The sequence below is a fragment of the Sturnus vulgaris genome, chromosome 3 (genome assembly GCF_052056855.1).
Source record: "Sturnus vulgaris isolate bStuVul1 chromosome 3, bStuVul1.hap1, whole genome shotgun sequence".
Classification (NCBI taxonomy): Eukaryota; Metazoa; Chordata; class Aves; order Passeriformes; family Sturnidae; genus Sturnus; species Sturnus vulgaris.
Genome location: NC_142245.1, coordinates 62,251,813 through 62,274,626, shown reverse-complemented (window position 1 = coordinate 62,274,626; position 22,814 = coordinate 62,251,813). Strand labels below are relative to the sequence as shown.

The window sequence follows — 22,814 nt, the reverse complement described above, 5'->3', positions numbered from 1 at the left end:
TCAATTCTGAAAGGCCAGCACAGCACCATTTTGCTTTTTTTTCACCCTTCACAATGCTACCAAAATAGCAGTTCCAGGTAATTCTTCTTACTGACATTCACAATTTCCAAAGCAGCAGCTGACTTTATACAAGCAATGAAATACTTGCACTTACAGCCCAGGCTTCTGACCAACACTGGCAAAAGTTGACCAGAACTGGTCATTTCTCCCTGCTCACAGTGCCTACCAATCCCATTTGAACTCCTTGAGATACAGATAGCAGAAGCTAGAAAGCTGCACCACTCAACACAAGGCTGTGTCACAAGCAGGAATACTGCTACACATGCTCTAATGGGACCAGGGTGGCAAAAGTAGATTTGTCCAAGATAGAACTTCAAAGTAGTAGGTCAATCTATAACAAACAGATTTCTCCCTTTTGCTCCCTTTGTCTTAATTTAGTAGTCCTGATTCAGAACAACATCCTAATATACTTCAGATATTGAACTTGGAAAAAAAAAAGAACAAGGAAAAAGAAGGAGCAGGTTCTCAGAAAGCTGCCTTTTATACACTGGATGGAAGGGCTGAGGCTGAACAAAATAGTATTATAACTTACAAGAGGAAAAGAAAAAGCAAAACTAACCAAATCAGTGTAGATAAGTGCGTATAGTAGCCAGCCTTGAAGGTGAAGTAATTTTGTGTAAATTCAGCAAGAAATCGGTGTCAATGAGTGAAAACCCAACACACTTGTTACTCATATGCCAAAGTTATTCATATTACTACAAAACCTTTATTTTTTCTAAACTCATGCCTAAATTTCTTGATGAAAAAATGGCTTATCTAAATGTACAAAAGCACTGATACACTGTGCAATATCTACAAATCCTTCACTGTGTCCCTCCATTGTTCACTTTCATATCAAGTCTACTTGAGAACAACAGGAAATCCTTGGAACTGGTCAATAGATTGATAGTGCACTGTACTGAATGAGCCAAATAGTATCAAGAGGTTGCTACACGTGTTACACATGTTATTTAGGCGGACATTAATTGCACTGGACTAACAAGATAGGTTTCTTTATGTTAAAGATGGCACTAACAACATACAGACAAAAATAAAGCACAAAACTTACTGAACAAAGAAGGCAGGAAAACATATTTTTCTGATCAAGGAAGTACTTCAAATAAATTCTATAGTATATTGACAAGTTAAACAGAAAATAAATATCAGTCAACTTTTGGAATGAAGGAGAATATGAAGACTTAAGCATCCAAGGAAAAATAATAAAGCCACCTTAAATAAAACATATCTATCCTATCACATAAAGAAATGTAAAAGGTAGAAAGAATCTGAATTTCTTAGCAGCCCCAAACACAGACCCAAAATTTTGCAATTTATTTCATAATGTAATGACCCAGATAAGCTTTCAGTTATCAAACTTTAAAACTACTACATTCCTGGATTTTATTGGACAATCTGTGAACTAGTCAACAAATTCCCTTGCTCACAATTTCTCTGATCTTTACACCAACAATGCAAGTCATAGAGCAGCAAAATATTGAAAATTCAGTTCTCAGCTGCTCAGGGGACTAGTACACTTTGTTGACCTATCTATTAAAATAAAGAGATCCAGAAAGAGACCCTGTTTGAACTTCACCCTTCTGTAGCACAAAACAGCAAGCTGTCACATCATATGTGGAGCAGCATCACTGTGGAAGAGCTTAGTATCCCAGGACAATGGTGAGTGTTCTCTTGCTGCTGAGCTCTCAATCCTTTCCGTGCCTCAAGAAATACACTTTTTTTCAGTAGACAGTGCTTCATGGTTAGCTTTGATCTCACTATACCCTTACACGTCCGCACAGTTTGAATTTATTCATGGATTGGCGACTTCATTTTTACAGGAGAAAAATTCAGGTTTAAGTGAAGTAAAAGGCCAGAAGTCTCATCTATATGACATTTACATTACAGCTTTCCTTCCTGAGCTACATCCATATGAAATCTATATTAAAACACAAATTTCATGACCTTTTGTCTCCTCTCTCTCAGTTATACATTTCATAAACACTTACATTGGTCCTGTGCTGAAATTCATTTTGGGTCATGCAGGTGACACAAAAGTTATTTCCTTTCTGTACAAGGCAGAACTCAATAGAGCACAACTGACCTTTCAGATCACAACAAATACTCAACACTATTTGTACAGGAACATTTAAGTTTCACACAAATCTAAGGATGCAATTTTCATATTTCTTTCAGGAGCCCTAGAGGTTTACACAAGCCCTGTACCCACTCAAGCCACCAGCTAACGTGGTCCTCATCAGCTGCACGAGTTTACAGATGCACAGTGGACTGAGTTAACAAACTTACCCATGCTGCATACTTTCTTTTATTTCCAATCCATACAAGTACACAACCACATACATATCAAAACAACCAGGAGAAGGCAGAAACATGAGAATGCTTCTGGGTATGACAGGATGTGGTAATGAGCAGTCAGACATTGTACCAAAAAAACTACCATGAAAATACAGCCTAAGATTTTTTGTCAACATATTTCTTCCTTCTCCTTCTCCAATACCTTTCACCATATACATTCTCCATTCTGGAATAGCTGTTTAGGCTTCCCCCAAAATACTAGCCTAAACCAGAATATGTTAATGCTTTAATTTCAGGATTGTTTTGTTTCTTTTCCTTTTTTTTCAGAGTCATGAATTTAGATTCAATGGAGCAGCATAAAAGGTTATATACAATTTCTTTAAAGTGAAAAATTATTTAAGCAATATTCTTCATTGCAACAAATAAAGTTGGCATTTACAAAACTCTAAAATATTAGGGAACACCTTTAAAGATTTAATCTGTTTTCCTTTAGTCATGCTAGATGACAAATGCAACTAAGACTTCCCTCACTGCTGCTAATTTAGTTTTCTCAAATTTTTATAAAATCAATTTTAAAAAATTAGCACACATCCAATCCAGGTACATTATCCATCTGAGAGATCAGAAACAAGATGTCCATCTCAGCACATCAGTATTGTCCACTATAATTTAGACATTCTTCAAAATGCATTTGTAACTAGGAGGGTAATAGCCCTTACATTAAAAAAAACCTTCATTAAGTGGCTCCCATCACACAGCCCATTACAAGCTCTCATGCCCCTGACCTTGCATAGCCTCAGAGTAATATTGCTTTTAACAGGCAAAGCAAACAGGGTAAATAAACTATCTTCTCTATTTAGGGTTAAGACCATCAGTAAATGTATTTCTAATATAGATAAAATCCCCCTTTGCACATATCCAGTGGCATAAGAAAGCACTATTATTTACTCTGTCTTCTGCAAAATTAAGTTGTCCTCACACAATTAAAAATGTCCTAAAATAAAAAGAAAATATCCATAGACAAAATTGGATATCAGATTAAGAGCATTCTCCAATTTCTCTTGTATAGCATAATGTATAAAAATAACACACATGAAAATATAATACATATTCTAAAAGGTTTGTTTGAACATCTAGAAGATGCTTTTCTTTAGACAGATAAAGCGAGGTAAATATTTGGACTTCATTTTTTGTCACCATGTCTACAAAAATACAACACTTGTTTTACCAGCTCTGCCTCCCACAAAATGAAAATGTACAGTTGCAGAACCATTTCCATGCACAGAACATTTCAGTAGCCTTGGACTATTTGATCTACAATGATGGTCCAGAGAAAAGTCTGTATTTTATTTAAGAGGTATTTAAAAAAACCTGAATGGTGGGAGGAGACCATTAGTACTCACCTTTGCACACTTCCTGTACGTAAGATCAATATGTTTGAAAGAGAAGCCATGTGCAAGTCCAAAAAAAGGAAGAAGAGCTGCATTTCCCCATGTTCCATATCAAAACACAGCACTCTGTTTTAGCCCATAGCAGATAATAGAAGCCTTCAAGGAGCCCCCACACAGTAAGACAAGATTGACAGGGCAAAACCATAGACTCCTTGAGAATATCACTACTAAAGACTCTTTCTAGTTGAGAACATTCCTATGTGCCAAACAGCTGGAAAGTAGGAGAGCTGTCAGGGCACAGATCAGCACTTCGTTGTCACAACTTCTTGCTCAGGCAACTGTTAATGGCTACACTCAAAATCAGCAGATCTTTAGCTTGATCTAGCACAGACACTTTCATGTTCTCTCAGAAGGCTAATATTGGAAATCAGGTGTTTTCCCAGGTCTTAGTAAGTAATCCAAAGATTTTATCATGTACGATGCAGTTCGGACAATTTGCAAGTTGGTATTTAAAGCTGTAGTCAAGCACCAGCTTTAGGTGTTCACTTTATTTTGAAATTAATCATTATGTACTGCATTTATTTTTCCCATAAAAGAAGATAAGTGGCTTTTGCCTCTGCTCACAGTTTGAGAAATACAATGTAGGTCAATATAAAAAAAAATCTAAAGTTGCATTATTTCAGATTTTTAATTACAGGTAATTACATTTGCTTTACCAATAACATTTACTATTGCTACACTAGTATAACACTTTCCATTAGGAGAAGTTTTCATATTTTCATAGCACTCTGAAACACGTGCCATTAGATCTGAAATTTCCTATGATTCATCTCACTCTCCAAAGCACAACATTGATTTAAACTACCACCCCCTTTGAATCAAAAGTAAAACACTGGAACTTGTCAATTTAGCACTTGACATAACATTAGCGACAGTCAGTTTTTTCCCCTTTTGCTATTTTTTTTACATGCCCTATTCTCTCTTGCAATCTATTTTAGGGAATTTGGTTGTTTGGGGTTTGTTTTAATAAGTCTTTCTGAAGGTACTGAAGACTGAAAATTGTCATTTGAAAAATGAATATAATCCTCTATAACTGCAATGATTCTCTGTGAATGTGGTGGAGTTAGAGCCCTGAAAGCTGCATACTCACTGTAAGGGTATTGTTTTCTTACCACAGTGGTAAAACAATGCTCCTCCCAAGACAAGTCTACACCTGGAGCCTCCATGTTATTGTATTCCAAAGAGATGTAAAAGACAAGGGCTCCAAACACTACAAAAGACATGTCCATGTAGAGGAGGTGTTGATAGGAGTCTTATGCCTAGCTGAAGGATTATAGCACCTGAGAAGAGACGGAAAGAGAACAGCCCCTACTCTATGACTCCAGTTTCTTTGCTGCTTAGTTTTCCTGGTTACTCCTTCCCTTGTCTGCTGTCTGTCACCAACACAACAGGAAAAAGTGGTCTCTAAGAGATTCCTAGATTCTTCTACAGGTTATACAGCAGTGCATTTTTCAAAGTGAAAACTGGAGTTTAACTTGATCTTTACTTTCATTACCACATCTTATTCTACTTGGGTAACTTATTCATGAGCAGTAGAATGCTTTCATACCTACAGTTCCAACAGTAATCAGGGTCACCAATGTTAAAACACTGCACACAGTTATTTCCCCTCTGCTTGAACCTCTTGCTGTTCCATTTCCTGCAGATCCACCAGAAGAATTTGGCACTCATTCTAGAACCATGTTACCTTTTTAGACTTAATTTAAAATCATGCTATTTCAAACACAAATTAACTTGAATATTTAGGTATGGCATGCATCTTCAGAATCCGAAGACTCTGAACTTCTTAAGGGGAAGCTCATCAGATCAGAACAGATTTGAAGCTTAGTTTTAGTCCACATCTCAGTCACCAAACATCAAGCTTGATACAAGAAGTCTAGCATTCTAACCAAGGGAAGAAAAAAATAATAACCAGTGCTTCTTCTCTATCTCTTTTGGACTATCTCTGAAAAATGCCTTTATTCTGATAGATTTTATTGAGCAGCCACAATTTCACATACAGATGCAAAAAAAAAAAAAAAAAAAAAAAAAAATTTCCTCTGAAAGAATCCATGTGCTACGATCAGAGAAAAACTAGTCTATAGCAGAACTGAACAGAAATGACATGCCAGAGAGCCCTGTATCATTTAACTCTGAAAACTGCCTAAGGATGAGAGGTATGCAATTTGGGATAAACAAGAAGCTATCTTGTAATTTATATTAATTCCAAATGCAATTCCTCAAATTGTTCTTCTTCCTACACAAGGTGTGCCAAAGGTCTGAGAATACCAAATTTTTCCCAAAACGGTGTTTCCATCACAATTAAGATACCTCCAGCCTTTATAAAAAAATGTACATTCTGAAAAATTCAAACTGAATAGTTACTAATTTCTGCCTTGCTTTGAACTTGTTTAAATATAAGGCCATTACAAATGTTGACATTTCAGGCTTTAAATTTATTCTTCCTTATGCAGAACTGAAGCACCAAAAAGTCCATTAAATAAAGTGTGGGTCTTGCTTAATTAACCTATTTTTAACGTTATTGGGTAAGGTAACACCTCGTTATCAGTGACTCCGAAGCAGGGGGAACCCAGCTAGGTATCAGTCAAGAAGTAAAATTATATAGGTGAACCACCTAATTTGCAACAGTGCACAAAAAGCAGAGGAAGGAATGGTGCAGAGGTGAGGTTCTGTGTGGCAACATTTCCCACTCCTTCTCCACACATACCTCACTTCACAAAACCTTTTAGATACAAATAAAATAGCCATGACCTTTTTTCCTCCTCTGCATGATTAATTACTTAATGTATTATTAATTGGAAAATGTAGCTGAATTTCAAATGCTTTCATTCTCTCAGCATATCATGCTGTCTGGGAAGCGCCGATTAAGCTGTTCATCAAAGGTGAGCAGGCAAGGTCATGTAGGCTGTGCCTCTTCAGTTATTCATTACCTGTCCTAAATAGTAATTAACAACAGCAATATTTCCATAAATCAAAGCTTTTCTGATTACCTTCAGACGATAGGAGGTTGGGGGGGGAGGGGAAAGAAGGAATCAGTGTATCAGGTTTTTGCATGTATCCCTTTTTTCACCATTTCTTCTAGTGCCTACCTGAATAATTGAATTGATACATTGGCTGTCATACAAAATACAGATTTTGACTTCAAATCAACAGCAATTCCACACAGAATAAAGAGGAAATTATGGCTTCCTTTCTCCCTTCCCTATGCTTCACCCCAGCTTTAAAGGGGTATTTGGTCTAAGAAGGCTTCTCAGTTACCATGCGTTAATAAATATATTTTTTTTTTTTGCTCCTTTTTATTACCTCCATTACCAAGGCTAAAGTGGAGATCTCAGACCATGGCCTTGAGGACATATTCAGTGAGCCTCCAAGTTTATAAAGAAACTTATCCTTCAGTATCTGTGAGGTTTCTCACCTTGAGGCATTTCAGGTGGCAAATAGTGAGGCTCTTGAGCGCTGACATGGACCCAGTCAAAATCATCGTACAGGTCTTGGTGGTAGTCACAGGGCCCAGGACCATCATCAAACGTGCATCCTCCTAGAGAAGAAACTTGTTATTAGTATATTTAAAAACAGAGATCTTCCAAGAGTCAAGCAGGGGTGTTTCTCTGGGGCCCATCACAACTGCAGTGCCCACACAGCCCTATACCACAGTTCAAAGGCTTGCATTTACAAAACTAAAACCTGCAAATCACTCACCCACCAGTGTTCCCCTCTTTGGTAAAAACATCACTACTCCACACAACCAATTACCCTCAAGAGCACCTTCTGTCAGAGCAAATCATAGCCTGAAGTCACCAATTCAAGTGAAACCTATCTCAGGGTCTGTGTGACAAAAAGCAACATGCTATCTAAACCACAGGGGAAACTGAAAATAGACCAAGCTCAAAGATGAAAATCAAGAACTCTGATGCATTGGAAGCATAAGCAGTCCAAACACTGACAACAAGGGTAAATACTGTGCCCAAAACAGTCAGAAAAATTAATTAAAATTACTTAGAAATTAAATAATTGCTACAGAATTAATTGGGTAATCTTGATTTACTAAATCAGTCTAGCATAACATAGCAAGGCATTTTTTTCAGGGTTACACAAACAACAGATAAGAAAACATTATAACAAAAGTTGTGAGAAATGACAGAGAGAAAGAAGAATGGAAGGAATGTAAATGATGGGAGGAAAAAAGAAAAAAAGACAGAATTCCCATGTAGCACACTAACGTCTGCCCTGTCTCATTCACTAAGTTTTTTATTCCATTCTTAACTCAAGACCATTAAGTAGGCTGGGAAAAGAGAGAAGAAAGCATGACAATCACAGAAAAAGATGAAGGTTTGAGAAGGAAGAAACAAAGGAATCAAAAGAGCCTGGTCAAAGAAAAAGCAGAGCCAAAAGGCAAGAAAATACAGATGTCATGCATACAATTCTGCAGCAGCTATCTCTATGCATGGCACACAGCCCTAGAGCTTGCTCCTCCTACTCAAAAACAAAAGGCAATAGCAGGAGAGACAGAAAGAGCAAACACAGTGCATTCATCATTATTTAGGTGGCGTTTTTTAATCCAGAAAAGTTATATAAGAACCCAAGAATTAGACTACAGACAAATTTTGAAAGTCAGGGGAGATTTCTTGCATCGTCTTCTCCCTGTCCTGTCCTCAGTAATTCGGGCACATCAATCCAAATAACAATGCTCGTCACAACAAAAGTTACCTTTGTTAAGACACTGCTAGAACAACAGGGGAACTTGTATTGACTTTGTTGTCTGTCTTTTTAAATACAAAAATATGGGACAAGTACTGCAAGAACAAACAATAACCCCTTATTACAATATTCCAGTGTTGCCCTATGATGAGTCACCACCACAGCACAAAGAGCCAACACCCTTCCAGGCCTGCCAGGGTCTCACCAGCTCACGCTGCACTTAGGAGGTGAATGGGCTGGAGGTGGAAAAGGGGAGATTGAAGATCAGCAACAGCTACAGCCTGTGCTCATTCCTGCTCTCTGTACAAGACATACATGGTGTGGAACTCAGAAAGGCCAGAGAAAAAGCGAAGGAAGAATGTGCATGTATGTCACCAAACTGAGAACGAATATGTTTTTAACCCACTAAAACAGCATATTCAAGTACCACACAGATAGAGAATTTGCACAGATTTCATATCTAGGGAAGAGAAAGTTCTTTTCATGAAATTCCATAAGCAAATCTACAGTGTCCCACCCCAAGAGTAGCATCTTCAATTTGGGATAACTCAAGTAGTTCCCACAAATCTGCAAAAGTATTTGTCATTTTGAATGAATGACAAAACAAAATTTTAGATAATCCTGCATCACCAAAAACCATTGCAGAGCACCTACCCAGGCACTCCCCGAAGTACCTGTTAACCAATATTTCAGCTGGCAAGGACAATGCCAAGACAGAAAGAAAATTCTACACTGAAGAAAAATTTGTTCTAAACCCTAGTACCACAAACCCTTAAAACTTCTTATGCTGTAAATTTCTTATCTCTGTATTAATGACACTTGCTCAAACATCACCCTGTGACAACAAAAGCAGAGCATCAACAGCAGCGAAAAAAACACCACAGTATTTTATTCCCTGTACTAAGTTGGTTACTACATCAGTGTCACTGTCAAAGTCTGCAAGGCACAAGAAAAGAATGTGTGTCTGAGAAATATTTATACTTTTCAATGCCTCAACTCCAATGCCCTCTGTTACCAGTGAGAGACTTTTCTAATTAACATCTATTATGATAAAGCCAAAAAGACTTAGAACATAAATCTTGAATTTTGATTTAACTTACATTACACTTCTATGCTCACTCTGCAGCAAAAAAAAAAATGTACATTTCCTTCAACATTTTATTGATAAATGAATAGCAGTTTCCCTTAAAGGGAAGTTATCAGTCTGCTGTCCTAGCACCGAAATGACATATGGCTTTGAAGCACATGCCTGCAGGGCACCCATTACCCTTTTTAATGGTTTAAGTGCCCTCAGTATATAAATTTAAACTACCAATGAATCTTTTAGACTCATTTGGAAGACGAATGTCCTTAATTGCTTGTCTTCGTACCCACTATTAATTTTAGTTATCAGAGTTCTGATTAGCAATAACAACGGGCCTGTTAATACACAGCAAGCAATCCCAACCTCCTTGTGTGCACATCATGGCTGCACCCGCAGAACAAGCAAGTGTGTATTTACCATGTGCACATGAGTAAAGTTTATCAGGACAGATTATCAACCCACAACAAAATCAACCCTGTAACAACTGCTTGAACCAAGGGCTTCCTCTCACGGAGCACACTGCCACCTTTCCTCTTACCAACATACGGAGATATTTCCAGGCAGGCAAACAACCAATACAAGGCAGCACTACAACCAATGCTGCAGTGTTTTATCTAGTACAACACAAGATAGGCCAAGCATCTCAAACCCCTCACAGACTATCCTTAAGACTTAAAATATGAGCAAATTCAGGCCTCTCCTTCTCTGTTTTAACAGTCAATTGCCTGCATGCTATTTCAATAACTCCAGGCAGTAAGAGACAAACCTAGTGCAACATCCTGTAGGGAAAACACAAGGAGAAGAGGTGGTGGATGTGTGAAACCTGCAGTGATATATTTTTTTCCCCACCCATTTGTTCAAAATTGTCTACATTTTAAACAAAATCTTAAACCATGCAAACATAAAACCACATCTGACAAAAGTACACAGTAAGTCAGAACTTAATAGCACCCTAATTTATCTGCTGGCCGACTGTCCACAATGAATGTAATAGCATTGCTCAGGGAAGGTAATGGATCAGCTTGATGAACATTCACTGCCTTCCAATGAAGTTCAGCAGCTGAACTCAAGTACCCATTCATGTTTATTGCCTAACATTTTGGCAACAGTCTGCTAATATGCTGCAAATGACAAGCCAGAAATCTCCGTCTAAGCCATTTATAATTTTCCCCAAAACTCAATAAAACAGTAGTTCAGTATAACCACTGTCCCGTTACCTATCACCACCACATTCCTTTAGCCACTGCTGACATATAATTGAAAATCTTTCTTCAATAGTACCCCACCACTGGAATTTGTCCTTACCTACTGAAACACACATCCTGCCACAGTGATTTATACATCTGCTCAATGTCTGGGCTAGAAGCACAGTGCTGACATTCAAATGCTTTTGGATTTTGCAGTACCTAAATCCACATTCACCTTAGATTTCTACTATCATGCTTCTGAAAGAAATGACAGCAGCAGCAGCAGTAATCAAGAGTAATACACCAGAGTGGTGTGACCTCAGCAACCTGATGAGGCCCAAAGGACTGGGGTTCAAGACAGTCAGTAGCATCTCCTCCTTTCAAACGACACTACATACACAGCCCAGAAGAGCTGGATGTGACAGCATCAACCAGAGCCACGAGCTGCCACACCTGCAGTGGTGGCAGCAGCCATCAAGTCACCCTCAACAATCAAAGACAAAAAAAAAAGAAAAAAGTGGGCAGTCCATCAGAAACAAACACCCCACCAACAGCTGGAATAGAAAACTAAGAAGACAGAATTCTAAGTGCCATGATTATTTTATCAAACTACTAATTGTATTTTGGATCAATCAAATTTGTTCAATTGCTTGTGAAGTATTTGGGAAACATCTACATTTCATGGAAACCCAGCAAAACAACAGTTCACTGTATCCATTATCTTTTCTCATAAGCTTCACTAGGTTATCAACTTCAGCTTAAACATACCAAGAATTTACACACTCCCCTTCAACGTCCTTCTGAAAGATAAGTGATAAATCATACTAGCCTCAAAAAAATTCCTGCCTACATGTCCATTTTCATTTATGAAAGATAAAGAATCTTAAATGTTCATTATGAAAAGAAAGATTAATATCCCACACTGGACTCTCAGAAAATAAATTAAAGCTCTGCTTAATAACAAGGTCATCAAGATTAACCTAAATTTAATCTCGAAATTAATCATAAAAATCCCCCAAATTAAGCAAAATTTAAGGAAGATTTAATAAAGATTTAATCATAGAGCCAAGATTTGCACATCATCTCTTGTGGGAGATTGACCCTGGCAGGACACTGTGTGCCCACCAAAGGTGCTCTATCAATCTCCTCCTCAGGGGAGAGAAAAATATTTTGAAAGACCTTTGGGTCACTCACCAATTACCATCACGGGCAAATCACACTCAATTTATTACCAATCAAATCTGAGCAGTGAAATGAAAAATAATATCAAATCCTAAAAAAACCTTTTGTCACATAGAAAATTTTTCCCCTTAAATCTCTTATCCCAGAGGCACTACCACTGTCTCTGGCAGATTCTGTCAGGGTCTTTCTTAGAGCCTGGCATTGGCTCTATCAGACACAGGGGAAGTTTCTGGCAATTCTTCACAGAAGCCACCCCTCTAACCCCCCAGCCTCCAAAACTTTGCCACACAAACCCAAAATACCTATAAAAAGCTTTTTTGAATTATTTATGTATTTACATTTAAAGATAAAATACTTATTTTTTTTAATTATGATAAATCCTTAGCAGCAACACTTGGTACTGATATTGCCCTATGACTTTGATTTATCCTACCTCCTTTTATAACAACTCAGGAAAGAGGAGCTAAACAGATCTTTTCTCCACCAGGTTAACATACAAAAAAGCTTAAGACTAGAAGCAGCACATGTCAATAACTGACAAATGGATGTCCACTACAAATTTGCTGTGAACTCCCAGCTCATCAGCTCAGGACAAAAAGAATAACTGATTCTGAATTTGAATAACTGATCTTTATCTAACAATTCCAAAGTTCTCACTGAACTCCCTTGCGATTATGTCATTTTTACTATTTAGAATAGAAACATTCAATTGCACAACAACATTAAATTAAATTTATAATTTTTTTTAAAGCTCATATTTATTATAAATAGCATTATAGAGACGGTGCACTGGAGATCTACTGACTTCTAGATAAAAGATACTATTCCCTAATAGCATGTAAAAAAATCTATATGCCCTTTTTAATATTTAGATTTTAGAAATGTTCTCCATTTCTTAGTTCTATAACCTATCAACATGACAAAGGGTTTTTTTCAGCCTCAGAATGGCATGTGTAGAAAGACAGTTGAAAGCACCCAACTTTACAGTTTAGTTCTGAGATCTGTTTTTGCATCTGACCTGGTTTTAATGCAAAACACAAAACATGCCAGTAATATCTTAAAGTTCATGCTCCTCCATTTTAAGAAGCTGGTTGTCAGCCCGGAAACTCATCCACTAGGAACAGGCAGATCACCAATACAGGAGGAAAAAAGAAAAACAAACCAAGAGCATGAGAGAAGAGTTGTACTAGAGGCACACAAGAAAGTTCTGTCAGCACAACTCCTGGTGTGCACAGGGGTCAGTTACCAATGGTTTCTTTTGGGACTCCCATGTATGAACATGTCACATCAGGGATTAAATACTCTTTTCTCATTCAGCTCAAATGACTACTTGTAACAATCTGCTCCTTTTATTCAAGAGCATGCTTTTATTTTTCTCCACCACCTGCTGTAAAAGCATAATGAATAGCTCTAAATCTATCAAAGTAGATAGCTCCATGGCAAGAACCCAGTAAAAAATTATGTTGATCTGTGATGTCAGGTAAAAGTCCTGTGATTTTTTTTCCTTCTCACACTGAGTGGTGAATTCAAAGGCTGAAGATAAAGGTGCTATAGGGGGTGTTTTTTCAGTCATGTATATCCAGGCACAAGTTCTGCTTTTCAAAATCACCCACCTACCACATTAATTTACCTGTTTATGTTATAGTACACCTTGAAGCACAGGATGTTTTCATCTTCTAAAGTCACTACATTATTTCTGTTATGAGCATTTTAAAACATCTTGACTGCAAAGCATTCAGACACTTGTTAAGACTATATTGATGTTAATGCAGTTTGAGAACAAATTTCAATGACTTATGTTAAAATGCTTATGTTAAGTATTACCTACTGAAACATAACACTAAAACAACCTTAATTAACCTATGCCATCTAAAAAGGCAGTAGATCAGAGGCACTATTTAGTGTTAAAAAAATAACCATGAAAAGAGCTGCACTTAAAGAGAATTACAGATTCTCCACTACAGGTAGAAGTCATACTAAATACTAAGAATGTTTATCTTCCTTAGAATGGTATCTTATTTTGTAGTCCTAAAATTCATTACACAAAACAACTGATTTCAGGTAATAGCAATAAAAACAACTAAACTCGACTACCTTCAAAATATTTTTTAAAATTCTTCTAGACTTATTCTAAATATCAGGAAGTTTTAATCACCCTTAGCTTAGAAACTTCAGCACGGAACTCCAAGTGTCAAGAATGCAAAAATCAACAGCAAAATAGGAAAAACGGCAAATTATTCCTAAAATATCATTGTTACATTTTAGTAGTAGGGCTTTTGTTGGTATTGTTACAATAGTCAAATAATCTAAACATCTCTACAAATAAAAATTTTTCTAACAAGAAGTGGACAAACCTCTCCTATATCAGTACTTACTATAAATCACTATGAAATTAAAACCAATCCCACCCTCCAAGTCATTATGTAGTGCCATAACCAAGGAGAAGAATAGGGGACAAAATGCTAAACAGTTCTCAATCAAGGCTGATTTATGCATATTCCTTTTCATTTTCAGTCTTCCATATTCTTTATTAATAAATAGCTAATTTAATAATAGCTAATTTTAGAATGGAAAGATAGGAACTGGATAATTATTAGGTGCAAGTTATGGAGAATGCATGAAGCCTCAAGTGGACATCCTTTCCTGTACTCTTCAGAGTAAGATATCACTATTAATGCCAGCATTTATCCTAACCTCAAATACTGGAAGAGCATGAAGATTCACAATTAGATGTGGTCTACCTGCCCATGCCATTTATTAGATTTCTTCTATTAAATTAGCCTCTCTCACTCTCTATACCCAGCCTGGAAAAGGCTTGTACATCTCCAATTTCAAAAAGCTTCACATTCACTGCCAAAAGGAACCTTTTCCATGCTTTACTAGCAGTGAACAGGATGGAAAAAGGAAAGAGACGAAGGGGAGAAGAAAGCAGTCTCTGCTATGCTATCTTTCAGTTTCCAAACTAAGCAAAACCTAATCTAAACAAAATTGTCTTTAAATTTCCTCTTGTTTTCCAGGTAGAGTTCTTCTGTTCTTTACTGAAGAGGTGACAACAGGTAGCCGTGAAAAGTCACAATTGTCTAAGGTCTTTTTCATCCTCCCTTGACATGGGCAAGGCAGCGGAGAGCAAACAACCCTACATATGCAGATCACATGAAGTTACCAAGACAATTTCCATTTCAGTTCACAAGATATTTATGAAACCATGAGAAGAGTTAACAGTTTCATGAAATGATATATATATTTTCGTCAATATCTAAGTTAAAACATCCACAGAACAACAAAGCCATTTCATATTTCAGCTCATAGCTGCAAGCTTCAATATTCCTGCAGTATGCTGAGCAAACTTCTGCACCAATTGCACTGGTGACAAGAAGTTGTATCATTTGAATATAAAAAATTGGAGTATTGAGGGTTGAAATCATGTTCTTAAAATTAAGAAATATTTTCATAACTTTACCGATAGCAAAACGCCAGCAAACAAGTTCTTTGACTTCAAGAACACAATTGAGAGTTCCAAAAATAAACTATTCACTTCGACTTTTTAATAGATATATGGTTTTACAATGCTGCTGCTTCTGAAAACAACACCTTTACCAAGACTCTGCTAGTATTTAGCTATAGAAAATCTAGTGTAGATATCACAATCTCTGGCATTTCTACTAAACATTCTCACAATATGCTGTTAAAAGGCAATGGATAAGAACAAGATTAAACTCAGGAGGAGTGCTAAATGAAGACAGCCCTACAAAGGGTACATTAAATCACAAAATTTTCTATATTGAGTGCTAGGTTATTTGGTAACTTACTCTCCAAGGGAAAAAAAAAAAGTTGAAACAAGAACTTGGAAGAAATATTTTCTATCAACTTGTATCTCTAGCTCTACTAATCATGCCACAAACTCAACGACAAAAACAGGCCTAACAGCTACACATCACTGAATAAGCCGAGTTGGAAGGGACCCGTCAGGATCATCCAGCCCAACACCTGGCTCTGCACAGCACCATCCCCAAAACTCACACCATGTGCCTGAGAGCATTGTCCAAACACCTCCTGAACTCTCTCCGCCTTGGTGCTGTGATCACTTTCCCGGGGAGCCTGTTCCAGTGCCCAACCACCCTCTGGGCACCACCCTTTTCCTAATATCCAACCTAAACAATCCCAGGCACAGCTTCAGGCCATTCCCTTGGGTCCTGTCACTGTCACCACAGACAAGAGATCAGTGCCTGCCCTTCCTCTTCCCTTCATGAGGACATTGAAGACCACAACGAGGTCTCCCCTCAGTTTCCTTTTCTCCAGGCTGAACAGACCAAGTGACCTCAGCTGCTCCTCATATGGCTGCCCCTCAAGGCCCTTCACCATCTTTGTTGCCCTCCTTTGGACGTTCTCTAATAATTTAATCTCTTTTGTATATTGTGGTGCCCAGAACTGCCCCCAGCATTGGAGGTGAGGCTGCCCCAGCTCAGAGCACAGCAGGACAATCCCCTCCCTTGCCTGGCTGGCCATGCCATGCCTGATGCACCCCAGGACTGGGTTGGCCCTCCTGAGCCATACAACCTTCTGCCAACCAGGATGCCCAGGTCCCTTCCCATGGCACTGCTTTTTAACATCTGGACCCATACTATTAAAACTTTGACAGTTTAGCCATAAAATAGTGTTACAGGCGAAAATACAAGTTGTTTAAAGTTTGTTCTAGAACTCATCTCTTGTTATTAGTTATTAAAACTTCATTCAACAAGCGAGCAAAAGCTTCCAGCTAGACAATAGGAGCAACTCTTCAACAACAAAAAAAAAAGTCTCCTCTTTGAGAACAACAAACACAAGTTATCACAGCATCAGTGCAGAAGCCAGACAAATGAGTAAATGAGAGAAGAGTACATAAGTTATGCAGACTGAAGTTTAAAAGGAGCTCAAGGGACAGATGGGGTACAGAGCTCAAAATGAATGTGGACGACATGAAAGCTTAGGACTTCCTAAGGGGAGGTGAACATAAGACTGCGTATAAAATAATAAATGGTCATGCAAAAGAATGATCAAATTAAATGCAAAGAAATAGAAGAGCTCTGATGTTGAAAATGACAGAAGCTGTTACAAAAGGTAATTTCTGAAGTCTCAGAAGGAGGTAAGTCCAAGAAAGTGGAGAGATGATGGAAGAGTTGGGTCATCGCATAAATCTGGAGTCTCAAGAGGATGACGAGACCCTCTCAGAAGAGATCTCTTGAGAAACATCAAGGTACATGAAGAATTAAGCTAGCAGTGAATCACAAAACTTGGGCACATGAATAGGAGGGGCAATGAGCAATAGTGAGTTTAAAATATACCTTCACACACACAAGCACTGCCAAACTAAAAGCCAAATCCTTTTGTATCAGAAGTGCAGATACTGCTTTAATTTCTTATTTTGTAGCAAGAAAAGTGGTAGGTACTTTAATATGAGACATACCTTGTCATGGAATCCAACAAGATGAAAGGAAGGATAGAAAGAAGAACAGCGTAACTGTGTTTCGAAAGCAGTAAAGGTTACTACACCCATGGCAAACAGCCAAGCTTCCAAATTTACTGAAAGACCCAATGAGATACAGACCAACAAATAACAAATTCAAGACTTAATGGGCCCCAATCTACAAAATCAGAAGACAGTTGAGTGTGGAAGGGACTCGTGTAGGCCATCTGCTCAAGCAGAGCCGTCTAGAGGCAGTTACCTAAGACCATGCCCAGAAAATATCCCCAAGGATGGAGATTGCACAATTTCCCTAAGCAACCTGCACCAGTGTGCAGTAACCCACACAGTTAAAAGAAAAAAAAATAGAAAAACAAACAAACAAATCCAAAACAAACTGACAAAGAACAACAACAAGACGATCCCATGAGTGTTTATAAGTGTTTCCTGGTGGTCAGTGAGACTCTCCCTCTTTGGAAGACAGTGTCAACAACCTCACTGATGTCTCAGCAATATTTGCTGATGTCTCTCACAGATCTGGAAATGGTTTCAAGTATGAGCTGTTCCATCAGCTTCCCAGAATCAAGGTTAAATGGAGCACCCTATCCTTTCCTGTCTTCTCCTACATAATCTCCTATTAAAATGATGTCTTATCTTAAACTTTTCTCAGCCATTCCTCATAATTTCCCTGGTATCAGCTTGAAGCTCTGCACTTCCTTACTGCCTTGAACATCTTTTATTCAATCACAAAGATAATTATAACATTGCCCTCTGCAAAGTTATTCTTAAAGATGGACTAAAGTGTCACAGAAAATCTAAGATAAGAACCAGAATTATATGTAAACTTTTCATAATAAACAAGCTGAGAACAGCACACACAATGAAATAGAGATTTGTCTTTTATCTTCTGTCTTATACCTTTCCTCTTTAGACTTACAAATCTGAGTCTTCCTTTACAGGTGCCCTACAGAATCAAATAAATGTCAAATGGATGATTCATTTCTCACACACTGCTTTTTGTATTAGTTGTTACTTCATTCTTCAGCAAAGTAAGATTTATCAAAATATTTCCCAATTGTGAGGAAAATATTTTAGGCATATTACATTGGGAGAGAGTAATCTGACAGCAAAACTCTTTAACACGCTCAGAGAAACATACACTATGCTAACGATTCACTTTCTTCCTTTATGTCTTGTAGCCACTTTTGTTGAACTGATTTGAAATATAAATTGTGCATACAATGTCTCTCCTCTCATCAGATTTCATCCTCAGCAAGACCTCTGATGAACAACCAGCACAAATCATCACACCATTTTGGACAAAATTTACTGATGTGTCATCAAACTTGGCTTCACTTGTGCAATTAAAAAAACTCTCAACAGGGAAATTGCAATAGGTGGATAAACTTCTAACAAAAAATCATTATTTTAGGGAAGAAATATTTACAATCAGAATAGTAGAAATACTACAATTTAACAAACAAAGAATGTTTTTGCATAGCTTCTCAGGGAATTGAGCTCAAGAACTTTAAACTTGTGTTTTTATCTGCAAATCTGCACTTGAGTCTCAATAAAACTAACTATTACAAGAATATTTACCTGTATTATAGTATTTTTCAAGCAGATACAAGTTGCATTTAATCTCTCCACTTCTTCAATGGAGAAGCATTCTCACTGGGTTGGCTTTTTAAAAGCCTCAAAGTTAGATAAAACCTACTTTAGACTGTGCAATGAAGTCATGGCTTTTGTAGTAAATCATCTGCCCGTGTCCTAAAGGCACACTGCCAAAATCACAGCAAGGAGAAGAGAGAAACACATTGCACAGAAGTGAAGTGCAAGAAAAACTGTGGTTGAAAACTGTCCTGGTAGACACTGATAGACACTGCCAGTATTAGTCAGAGCATAAAGTTGCCACTCAGTCTTTAGATTTTAAGGCTGAATTAAATATTTTCAGGAAAACATCAGCTTGATGCTAAATAATAGCTAAAAGGTAATTCAAGAGTTAAAATGGAGGAAATTTAGAAAAGAATACTGAACATTTCTTTACAAAATTATAAGCTACATCCTGAATTCTTGTATGATTCTACTTTTCCATCTTCTAAGGGTTATTATAGAAATAATAAAGGCTTAGAAAACATTTGAAAGGAAAAAAAAGGAAAAGAAATCTCACACTTCACTTTTGGACTAATTTCTCTTTTTTCTAATTAGACAAGGCATTTGCATATTCAGCTAGAACTTGTACAAGTATTACATGCCCATGTTTCCACAATATCTTTTCAGTTATCCTTTGGTAGCATATTCACAAAGGTGTATATGACAAAGCATTCATTTTTTGGTATGCCATTACCTAACACAGCATGCAATTTTCTAGGAAAAGAGAAAGAAAGGCTGCAGCTGCTAAAAAGTACAAGTTTTAAAATTCCTACTGTATCTCATCTCGAAATGAAAATGCCATAGGAGAAAATATTTGAAAAGCTCCACATTTGGGGTTTGTTTTGGTATTTTAAAGCCAGAGATAAAAATGTGAACTGTTTCAGTGGACAATGTGTGTCATAATGCTTGCCTCAATTGTCATCACATTTTAAATTTTTAAAATATTTTTATTTAAATTAAATTTAAAAATATAATAATAATAAATATTTTTTAATTAAAATTACAATAAAAACACTAGCATCTCCACAAAAGCTGTATTCTTCTGTTTCTTAATTTTTCTCTATTGTAACTTAAAGAAAGCTCAAAATTGTCTCTGTACTACCAAGTTATCATTTAAATGTTAAAAATACAGAACATAGTGTAGAGCAATACATTCAGAAGAAAATACTTCATGGATACCAAAACCCAAGAAAAGCATAAAAAATTTTAATGCAATATAAAAATCAATACTTAATAGCCAACACATAATCTAGATGCAATGAATGAAGCAACAAGCATAACAAAAATTTTGCTGATTTTGAAATGAAACTCTTTAGTACCAGAGGAATATATGCAATTTGCAATAAAACAGCCTCAAAGTGTGACCTAGTTTCCTCCCTCATTTTTTGCCATATCACAGTCTGCCCCAAAACAGTACAAGCCAGTGGAAAAACAGGTATGTTTTGTTCATACTACAATTTGTTAAGAAAAAAGAAGTGACAGGTACTGAAAATTGTGAATGGCTGTTTTAAGTACAAATCCACACCACCCACAAGCATGGTGAGGTTCTGTCCTCTCCTTGCATACACTTTGAAGGAAGAAAGACTCCAGGTTTTTTGGTTTGCATCTTATCTCTGGGTGTCCTCATCTACAAATACATTTGCAAACCCTTTTTCTGTGGGGTTGACTCCATCATACCCCTGATCTAAAGTGATCTCCTTCTGTCTAAGCTGAACCTCAGCCTGCCTTTCTGACGATCTTAGAGAAGAGCAGCACAAGTTCCAACCACCCTTTGACTCTTTCACTCCACACTTGATCTCAGGTCAGCACTTCTTTTCTCAAGTATTACAGGTACCATCATTCACCATTGACATATTCTTTCAAGCCTCTACATCCTTCACTCCTTCCATACGTCCTTCACTCCTGTTATACCCCATTTTTGAAGGATAACTAAAAAAATTCTCTGAGACACACTCTCTTCCAGCTTCCATCTCCCCTTAACCTGATCACTGTGGCATCTCTTCTCTGCCCTTGACAAATGAGTCTTCTCCCACACTTATCTATTCCCAGCACTGTTGAAAAGACTCTTTTTAAAGCCCATCACTTTGGCTGCATTCCACTCTCACTTCCTCGCTCTCCATTTTCAAAGAACCAACTTTATTTTTGTTACCTTTCACAGTTTATCCCCACTTAGAGAAAGCCAGCCAATGCAACTCAACAAAACTCATGGCAGCAACTGGCAGAAACCTATTCCTCTACTGCTTTTGTTGGATTTGCTTTCCGCTGGTTTAGACAGCTAAAACAACACAGAGGATTAGAGGGGAAGAGGGAATGAGGGGTTAAATAAACACAAAAGAAAAAAAAAAAAGATTACAAGACTCCAATGCAAGAATAAGAAATAAGGCAGGTCTGTTTAGAGGGAGATGAGAAAGCATGGAGGCTTAGGCAAGCAAACTCTTTGGTTGGTTGTTTCCTCCTTTTAGTTGCCCATAGGTATCCAATGTGGGGAAGGGGAGATCTTACTATACTACTCATCTAAGTTGCCAACAACATCTGTTTAAGAGTCAGAATGGTCAACCTGGCAAAGGCACAAGTGTTGTGGGCAGCTAACAAAATGCAACTTTTTAGAGTTTTTAAAAGATATTTTAGTTATAGCTGCCCTGATACCATCCCTGAAGTTAAGAATGAAGTGCAAGTGCAGCTCAAAGCCAAGAGCCAGACCAAGAGGCCAACAGTATTCTGCAGTCTTGCACTGCTTGCATCTCATACCACCTACAGAGCAAGGAGAATTGAAAATTACTGACTTGGCCAGTACATCCTTTACTATCTAAAGAAAAGAGAGAGAAGAGACATTGTCAGCACCTTCTCTGTAGTGACTAGTGGCCCACACACCGTGACGCTTTTGTCTTATTCTTTATACAGATCAGTTATATGGAAAACACTCCTCATCATCCAGCCCAAGTTAGTATCAGTTAGAGTTAACTTGGCAGACACCAACACATCATTACAGCTGCAAGCTCTTAGAGACAGCCTTAATTTTTTTGATCTAGGAAGGGAGATATGCTGCAGGGATTAGGAAAAAGTTGAGATATATCAACACCATTTTGATCCCATTAGCTCAGCATCTTCCTTGTCCATAGCCCTCTCTCTGAAGTGAACTATCACCTTCTGGTGACAGAAACAATCACCTTCAAATCAAAATAAATCAAAGAATGGGTCAGATTGGAAGGGACCACAGTGGATCCAACCTCCCTGCTCAAGCAGGGTCATCCTAGAGCACATTATTCAGAATGCTGTCCAGGCACTTCTTGCATATCTCCAGTGAAGGAGAATCCACAGCCTCTCCGTGCACCCTGTTCCAGGGCATGGGCACCTACACAGTAATTTCAGGTGGAACTTCCCGTGAATCAGTTTCTGACATTGGTTGTATTGCTCAGCTGAGAATAATACTACCTAGAAAAGCCTAGTTCCATTCTCTTAACACTCTCCCTTGAACTAACAACAACAACAAATTTAAAAATTAATTTTCAGGAGGACACAGATCAGTTATATAAATATGAGTTACATTTTGTAGAACTAAATCACCACTCAGAATTTGCTGCAAGATTCTCTAATAATCCACCTCAGACTAGTCAATATGGCAGAGCTAATTTTTAGCACTGGCTGTGTTCTGAGGTCCTAAATTTCACACACCATTTCGCAGACTTATAGCAGAAAATAGTGGTGACTGATGCAATTTAGAAGGTACACTGAGACAATCCACTAACAAACCTATTCAGAATAATCCC

At 37.6% G+C, this 22,814-nt stretch overlaps 1 protein-coding gene across 14 annotated transcripts in view; it reads right to left on the bottom strand.

Moving 5' to 3' along the window:
* The window catches only part of PTPRK (protein tyrosine phosphatase receptor type K), a 377,978-nt gene that overhangs the window by 287,764 nt on the left and 67,400 nt on the right, over positions 1-22,814 (bottom strand). For all 14 annotated transcript variants that reach the window (XM_088161829.1, XM_088161832.1, XM_088161831.1 and 11 more), the window contains exon 2: positions 7,219-7,341. In XM_088161829.1, the coding sequence (XP_088017955.1) occupies positions 7,219-7,341 (123 nt within the window). The remainder of the gene's footprint in view (positions 1-7,218; positions 7,342-22,814) is intronic.